Genomic DNA, 8789 nt, shown 5'->3' on the forward strand with positions numbered 1-8789 from the left:
AAAAAAAAAAAAAAAAAAAAAAAAAAAAAAAACTCCTGTAATCCCAGTACTTTGGGAGGCCAAGGCGGGTGGATCACAAGGTCAGGAGTTCAAGACCAGCCTGTCCAAGATGGTAAAATCCCATCTCTACTAAAAGTACAAAAAAATTAGCCAGGCTTGGTGGCAGGAGCCTGTAATCTCAGCTACTCAAGAGGCTGAGGCAGAGAATTGCTTGAACCCAGGAGGTGGAGGTTGCAGTGAGCCAAGACCGCCACTGTACTCCATCCTGGATGCTACAGAGCCGAGACTCTGTCTCAAAAAAAAAAATTATAAAAAATAAATAAAATTTTAAAATCTAATAGCTAACACCTTGTTGAGCACTCAACATGTATGGGTACTGGCTAAGGCTATGCATACACTATTTTGTTTAATCCTCATATTGTCCTCATGGGGTAGGTATTATTATCATAACCCCCTTGCATATGAAGAAGCTGAAATTTAGTAAATACCAAATAACTTGCCTCAGTTTATATCCCTGGAAAATGGTGGCAGAGCTTTGAACACAGTCAGTTGAATGCCAGAAGTAGTTAAACATTAGGCCCTATAGCACTTCTCTGAAACTGTAATATTTTGGTTTATATGCATTACTCATCTACTAGATCAATCATTTCACAATGATTGAAATCATATTTTGTCTTTTTGTTTGAGGTTTGTGGTTTCATTTTATTTCATTATTTTAAAAGACTGGGTCTCACCATGTTGCTCAGGCTGGACTTGGACTCCTGGATTCAAGCCATCCTTCTGCCTCAGCTTCTTGAGTGGCTGGGACTACAGGCACACACTATCACACCCCGTATTTTTGTCTTAAGCTTCTCCAGTAGTCCCAGCACTTTGTTCGGTAGCTGTTCAACGTATTTTGAATGAATTATTAAAAACAAGCCTGGTGTTGATTTTAGTGATACAATTTATATTTACATATGTAATATTTATATTATATGCTTTTGTATATTTGTCTATGTATGTGTATATAATTTATGTTAACTTAGCACTGCTGTGCTTAAGTGCCTGAGATGTATCTCAGATGCATTGGCCTGAGGAGAGAAGCTTGTATCATTAGCTCTGATCCTCCAGCACTAACCCCGATTTACCCCTTTCTTTCACTCACGCTGAGCATACCAGTTTATTTGGTGAAAATGCTTACACTGTAACATCTCACTGAAATAGCTCATTCTAACCAAAGAAAGAGCTAATTCTGACCTCTCACAAATGCTTGAGCATTTGCATAAGTGAAATTCCACCGTATGAATTTCACCCAACACCAGCTCTGCTCCAGCTCCTGCCACTCTACCGCTCATATCCTGGAACTCCGCATGTGGAGTAGAAGATGGAAGTTGCAGGGTGCAGTGGGCAGTAGCACCCTTATCAAATAGTTTTATTTGTGGTAAATTCAGTGAGTAATTCAAAGTTTTCTATGTTCTAATACTGTACACTCTTAGCATTGATTTGGATCACTGTCTGGGAGAGGAACCCCTCTAAACCTAGCAAGCATTAAACCCTGAAACACCATGCTCTAAACTGCCAACGGTGTTTAAGTCAGCTCCATTGCTCACAGAAAGGAAATCAAAGGAGATATTCCTCTGAAAGGCAAAAACAACCCAAGGTACAAAGGAGGACTCTCCAGAGAAGTCAAACCCACTGGTGAGCAATATTCCTCCCTCACCCTGGGTACCTGGTATTTGGAGCTTTTTTAGAGAACTAGAGCATCTCAGGTACATTCTAGGATTGCAGTGTCCAATACAGCAGCCACTAGAGACAATAGCCACATGTGACTATTTACATTTAAACTTAAAATAAGCCAGTCATGGTGGCTCATGCCTGTAATCCCAGTACTTTGGGAGGCCAAGACAAGACAATCACTTGAGGCCAAGAGTTTGAGGCCAGCCTGAGCAACATAGTCAGACCCCATCTCTACAAAAATAAAAATAAAAACTTAGCCAGGTGTGGTGGCACAACTGTAGCTATTCTGGAGACGGCGGTGGGAGGGTCACTTGAGCCCAGGAGGTGGAGGTTCCAGTGAGTTGAGGTCATGCCCCTGCACTCCAGCCTATGTGCCAGAATGAGGCCCTGTCTCAAAAACAAATAAATTAAAAGTTCAGTTTCATAGTCACATTCATATACTTCAAGTGCTCAGTAATAGCACATGTGGCTAGTGGCTACTGTCTAACAGCACAGATATAGAACATTTCCACCCAACAGAAAGTCCTATTAGTAGCACTATTAAAGAAAAAGGAGACATAACACTCTATTTCAACTCCTACTAATGTTCAAAACTTTTTTTTTTTTTTTTTTTTTTTTTTTTTTTTTATTTTTTTTTTTTTTTTAGACCAAGTTTCACTCTTGTTACCCAGGCTGGAGTGCAATGGTGCAATCTCTGCTCTCTGCAACCTCCGCCTCCTGGGTTCAAGCAATTCTCCTGCCTCAGCCTCCCAAGTAACGCGGATTACAGGCACTCACCACCATGCCCAGTTAATTTTTGTATTTTTAGTGGAGACAGCATTTCACCATGTTGGCCAGGCTAGTCTCGAACCCCTGACCTCAGGTGATTCGCCCGCCTCAGCCTCCCAAAGTACTGGGATTACAGGCATAAGCCACCGTGCCTGGCCTTTTATGTTTTTTTAATGTCCCAGTTTAAATAAATGAAAATCATACGTTGGGCAAAGAGGCATGCCTGACAGGATGATCAGCATTTACAACGAAGCTTGAGCACTTCAGGAAAGTACTAGCTGCTCGATTTTGCTGTGAAACTGCAAAGCTGCTCTCAGAAACAAAGTCTGCTTTAAAAGGCGGGGTCGAGAACTGGGCTTTGTAAGATTGGTACAATTTGCAAAGCCTGAAGGAAGGAGAGAAGATTATTTAACAAATAAGGTAAGGTGGACTCCAATCTCTTCGAACCTGGAGAGAGAGGACCTGATGAGACCAGAAGGGCTGGTACGGGGAGGGGCAGGGGGGAAAGTTAAAAGAGCCAAGATTATGCTACCGCGCTCCGGCCTGGGTGACAGAGTGACATCCTGACATCCATCTCAAATAATAATAAGTAAATACATAGAATTATCACGTGACCTAGCAGTTCCACTTGTAGACATATACTCGAAAGAATTGAAAGCAGGAATTCAAACAAATACTTGTACGTGCGTGTTCCTAGCAGCATTATTCACTACAGCCAGATGGTGGAAACAACCCAAATGTCCATCAACTGATGAATGATGAACAAAATGTGGCATATCCATATGATGGAATATTATTTGGTCATGAAAAGGAATGAAGTAGTGTATATGACACTCGAAAACACTATGCTAAGTGAAAGAAGCCTGTCACAAAAGGTCACATATTGTATGATTCCAGTTATATAAAATACACAGAGTAAGTAAATTCACAGAGACAGAACACAGATGGGTGGTTGCCAGGGGCTGAAGGGAGGGAGGAAGGAATAGGCAGCTACTGCTTAATGGGAACAGGGTTTCCTTTTCNCATGGTGGCATGCACCTGTAGTCCCAGCTACTAGGGAAGCTGAGATGGGAAGATCACTTGAGCCCAGGAGGCAGAGGTTGCAGTGAGCCAAGATCATGCCATTGCACTGCAGCCTGGGCAACAGAGCAAGATCCTGTCTCAAAAAAAAAAAAAAGCTTCAACTTCACCACTTTACTACTTTACCTCCACCATATTCATTCTTTAGAAGACCCCGACATCATCTTAGGAAATAACATTGTTAAGAGACACGCAATTCTGTTAATCTCTTGCTTTTATATCTTTTTTATTTTTATTTATTTATTTAAAAGATGGGGTTTCACCATGATGGCCAGGCTGGTCTTGAACTCCTGACCTCAGGTGATCCACCCACCTCGGCCTCCCAAAGTGCTAGGATTACAGGTGTGAGCCACCGTGCCCAGCCAATCTCTTGATACTTGTGCACAGGTGGAGACTAGATCTGCCATGATTGTGGGAAAGAACAAGCTCTCTGGCTCTCAAGCTCAGACATCATTTCTGTATGTGATACTACACATTAACACTGTCAGCCCAAAAAGCTTCTGAAATTGTGCCACCAGAATGGGACATCCATAGTGTGCTAATTTCTACCCTACCCACCAAAAGGAGAAGTTCATTATTTTCTTGACTTTCCAAAATACTTGTTTTAAAGCAAGGTAAAATCTGGTGGAACTAGAGTTAGTATTCCACTTAAACTGTCCAATTATCTGGGAGCTAGTAACTTCTACACTGATGCAAGTGACTAGACTGTGACCTAAAATTTCAAGTGTTCTTGCCAAAAATGTGATCAACCCTTTTGAGTTCTTTGAACTCCAATCTTCTCATCCATAAACTGGAGATAAAATATCTACTTAAGCACTGAAGTGACAGTTAAGTGGAATAATATATACCATGCATATAACAAGTATTCAAAAAAAGCAGCTATTGTAATTGCTATTTTCCAAAGCCACAAAGCACCAATGTGCAAAAATAAAAAGACAGATAAATAATAAAGAATGAATTAGAAGAATCCTGACTTTGACACCTGCTAATTGTCTGGCTTTTAACCTCTGAAGCTTCAGTCTCTTCAAAAGCAAATAAGAATGAGAGTTCCAATCATAGATGTGACATGAGATGTGTTTTTATTTCCTGTAAAATGGTCTAATTAAAGCCAGGTACAAACATTAGTTAACGTTAATTAGCAGTCTTCTCCCACCACCACCAAAANAAAAAGAAAAGAAAAAACCAAAAACTAAAAAACAAGCAAGCTATTTTAGGAACATGATACTTTACAGAAAAATTAATGTAGCTTTTATTATGAACTGCGTTCCCAAACACGATGGGAGGCAACACTTCTGAAATCATCGTTGAAAGGCCATGCAACCATCAAAATTGCCACCAAATAGAGTTTGTGAACAAATGCTATGGTAACCAGTCATTTTCTTTTCCTCCATATGAGAAATTTGAAGCCCATACAGACACGTTAGTTCTCCTCTGTGAATGTGTATTCAGAGAAACATAAACAGCAGCCAATTACAGCAAGGAGAGAATTGTGGCAAGTGTTGAATTACCAAAAACCAGTTACTAAAATACCTTTCTTGCAGGTGTGGAATTAAACCTAACACTTCATAAATTTTGTTCATCACTCGAATGGCCGCAATACAATGAGATAACATTCTTAAAATAAAACTGAAGAAATGTTAACAAGCTGTTCCTGTGTTTTGAAGATTAAGCGAAATATACAAATCCTAGCTGAGTAACAAAATACTTTCTATTACAGCAATTACATTTTTGTAAGCTTTAATATAAAATCAAACATTGTTTTACACATTTACCTGTTTTCCACTAGGGTTTCTAAAGGCAGCAGTCATTTTGGTGGTAACCATGATAAGCAGAGAAGACAGGGAGACTGGGGATTTGAATTGAATTTATAGCTGACTCATAGGGAGTGTTAACGACATTGCCACTGGGATCCACCCATTTAACACCCTTTCAGTTCCACCTTATACATTTGTTAGGTAGTAGGGAGCTGGGAATGTGGAGGACTAAGAATGCTGAAAACAGAGCTTTTGGTCTTATGTATGCTAATTGATTTTGGTTTCTCATTCCCTCCCTTCTTTTCTCCCCTCCCTGTGTCTCTCCCTCCCTTCTTCCTGTCTTCCATCTTCTTCTTTCCTTCCATGACTTATCTCAGAATGACATTATAATTGTTATTGTGTTTGAGTGTCGATGCTGAGGCATTGGCTAGAAACTTCTATAATTAGGTGTGTTCTGGCACTAGACAAAATTGTTAATTTGGTAGAACTTTCCCCTTGGGCTTTTTTTTTTTTTTTTTTTTTTTACTCCTGACCTGAGGTTTTGGTATTCTGCACGCTATTGTGTTCTATTAATGAATGTTACAGTTCTGTTACTCAGGAGCTATTGAGAGTTTACTGTGCAATTCAGCAGCAAATAATATACCTTGTGAGTGGTACCTAAATAGAGAGAAAGCCACTTCTTCAGTACTTTTCTAGATCTGACATATTGGTTTTAAAGAATTGCCTCTCTCATGATAGCTTGGATTTTGTTTTGTTTTTTTAAAGACAGGGTCTCACTATGTTTCCCAGGCTGGCCTTGAACTCTTGGGCTCCAGAGATCCTCATGCCTCAGCCGCTTAAGTGGCTGGTACTATAGGCACACACCCCCATGTTGGTGATGGCTTGTGCTTTTAAAGCACTTACGGTAGCTGCGCACTGTGGAAGCACTTATCATCTATCATCTCACTTAATCTACATCATAATCCTATTGTTATCTCCATTTACAAGTGAATCTCCAAGCCAGTCACTAAGAATCCTTCATTTATTTACTCCTTCATTTATTCACAAATATATTAAAGATATTCAACTATGTCAGCTACTTTCCTAAGAGGAATGACAGTAACGTTTTCAGCTCCTACAACATGTCAGAAATAATGTTATGTAATGTTATGGGCTTCCTCGTGAGGCAACTATTATTTGGCCCATTTAAAAGATATGTAAGCTATGCCTGATCCAAAGTCACATTGTTGGTAAAAGGAAAAAGCAAAAATGCAAGCATGAGTCTCTCTTGACTACAACACCTGTATCATTTGGAGTTACAAAAATGTGGTACCTGTGTACACTCTAGTGTAAGAATGTATACTCTAGTACAGAAAACAAACATATGAACAAGTAAATGAACAGTAACATTATATGTCCTCTTATACCAAGATATAATATGGTGGGAAAGTATAGAAAGGGGAGTGCTTAGCATGGCTGAGAGAGTTGTACTATTTTTATTGTCCACACCCTCTTCCATCTTTTTCTATTAACAGGTATAGTTGCCTGACTCAAACGAAGCCAATCATATTACCTTAACTCTCTGATCATACTGATTGATTCAAGGGATTAGGCCTGGGAGAATCCTGCTTTGGGGTTTTTCAAACCAGAGCTGGAAAAGTAAAAGCCCTTTGCCCTCTCATTATGAAGCTCTAAGGATGAAACTCTAAGGAGATCCTGGCTGTACTCAGAGAAGCTAAATGAGATGGAGAACATCCTGGGGATATTAAAATCCCTGGTTCCTATCTTTCCTAAGCCTTTGCTGTTCTAATCTTTCTTTAATGCTTTGACCACTCTTATAACCTTCAAAGGAAGGAGGGAAGGAGGAAAGGAAAAAGGAAAGAAGGAAGGACTCATGTACTCATCAAACATTTTTTGAACATATTATACCAGGCATTGTTCTAGGCACGGGCTACATGTGGTAACCATTCTCTGATTTGACCCTGAGTGATCCTTGCTTTTGACCCGCAATGATCCTTTTTGCCTGTTATTCATTTATGTATCCATGTGTAGCCCCTCCTACATCGAATAAGGCTTGTCTGTGTGACCAATAAAGTATGGTAAAAGTGACCAATTATGGCTGGGCGTGGTGGCTCACGCCTGTAATCCCAGCCCCTTGGGAGGCTGAGGCAGGTGTATCACCTGAGGTCAGGAGTTTGAGAACAGCCTGGCCAACACGGTGAAACCTGTCTCTACTGAAAATACAAAAATTAGCCAGGAGTAGTGACGTGTGCCTGTAGTCCCAGGTACTCGGGAGGCTGAGACAGGAGAATTGCTTGAACCCAGGAGGCAGAGGTTTCAGTGAGCTGATCACGCCACTGCACTCCAGCCTGGGCTACAGAGCAAGACTCCATTTCAAAAATATGTATATATATAGGGACCAGTTATAACCTCTGAGACCAGGTCATTGCAGTTTTTGCCTTGTTTTCTTAGACTGCATGCTTTAGGGGAAGCCAGCCACCGTGTGTGAACAGCTCTGTGAAGGAAAAGAACTAAGGCCTCCCATCAACATTCAGAACCAACTTGACAACCATGTCAATGAGCCACCTCAAAAGCAAATCCTTCAACCCTAGGCAAGCCTTCAGATGACTCCAGTAGCAGCTCACATCAGACTGAATCTCATGAAAAACCCCCGAGCTAGAACCAGTCAGCAAGCTGCTGCTAAATTCCTGTCACATAGAAACTGAATGCACCACTGCACTCTAGCCTAGGCAACAGAGTGAGACTTTGTCTCAAATTTAAAAAGGATTGGGGGAGCAAAGGACTTGAACATTTCTCCAAAGAAGATATGCAACAAGCACATGAAAAGATGCACCACATTATTAGTGGTTAGGGACACGCAAATCAAAACCAAATGATGCACCAGGTCACGCTTACTAGAATGCTAGTATGAAAGAAACAGAAAATTACAAATGTTGGTGAGATGTGGAGAAATGTAAACCTTTGTGCATTGCTAGTGGGAATGTAAACTGATACAGCCACTGTGGAAAACAATTTGGCAGTTCCTCAAAAAGTTAAAAACAAAATTACCATATGATTCAGTGATTCCACTCCAAGCTAAAAGAATTTAAAACAGGAGCTCAAATAGATAATTCTATACCAATATTCATAGCAGCACTATTTACAATAGCCAAAAGGGGGAAACAAGCAAATGTCTATCAAAAAAATGAATGGATAAGGAAAATGCGATACAATGAAAAATATTATTCAGGCTTTCGGAGGAATGAAGTTCTGATACATGCTATAACATGAATGAGCCTTGAAAATATTATGGTAAGTGAAATAAGCCAGTCATGAAAGGACAAATATTGTATTATTCCACTTACATTAGGTACCTAGAGTAGTCAAATTCATAAAGACAGAAAGTAAAATGGTGGTTACTAGAGGTGAGCTACTGCACCTGGTGGTTATTATAATTTTAAATAGGACAGTCAGGGAAGACCTCACAAAGGT

The 8789-nt window shown here is 40.2% G+C and overlaps 1 protein-coding gene across 6 annotated transcripts in view; it reads right to left on the reverse strand.

Annotated features, from left to right (window-relative positions):
- Positions 1 to 5408, reverse strand: part of EVI5 (ecotropic viral integration site 5) — a 241745-nt gene extending 236337 nt beyond the window's left edge. For 4 of the 6 annotated variants that reach the window (XM_037744143.1, XM_017544163.2, XM_017544167.2 and 1 more), the window contains exon 1: positions 5337 to 5408. In XM_037744143.1, the coding sequence (XP_037600071.1) occupies positions 5337 to 5387 (51 nt within the window). In that variant the 5' untranslated portion in view covers positions 5388 to 5408. The remainder of the gene's footprint in view (positions 1 to 5336) is intronic. The other 2 variants (XM_037744144.1, XM_017544166.2) reach the window with 1 other exon arrangement.
- Between the last annotated feature and the right edge of the window lie 3381 nt (positions 5409 to 8789).

The sequence above is a fragment of the Cebus imitator genome, unplaced genomic scaffold (assembly GCF_001604975.1).
Source record: "Cebus imitator isolate Cc_AM_T3 unplaced genomic scaffold, Cebus_imitator-1.0 Scaffold166, whole genome shotgun sequence".
Taxonomy (NCBI): domain Eukaryota; kingdom Metazoa; phylum Chordata; class Mammalia; order Primates; family Cebidae; genus Cebus; species Cebus imitator.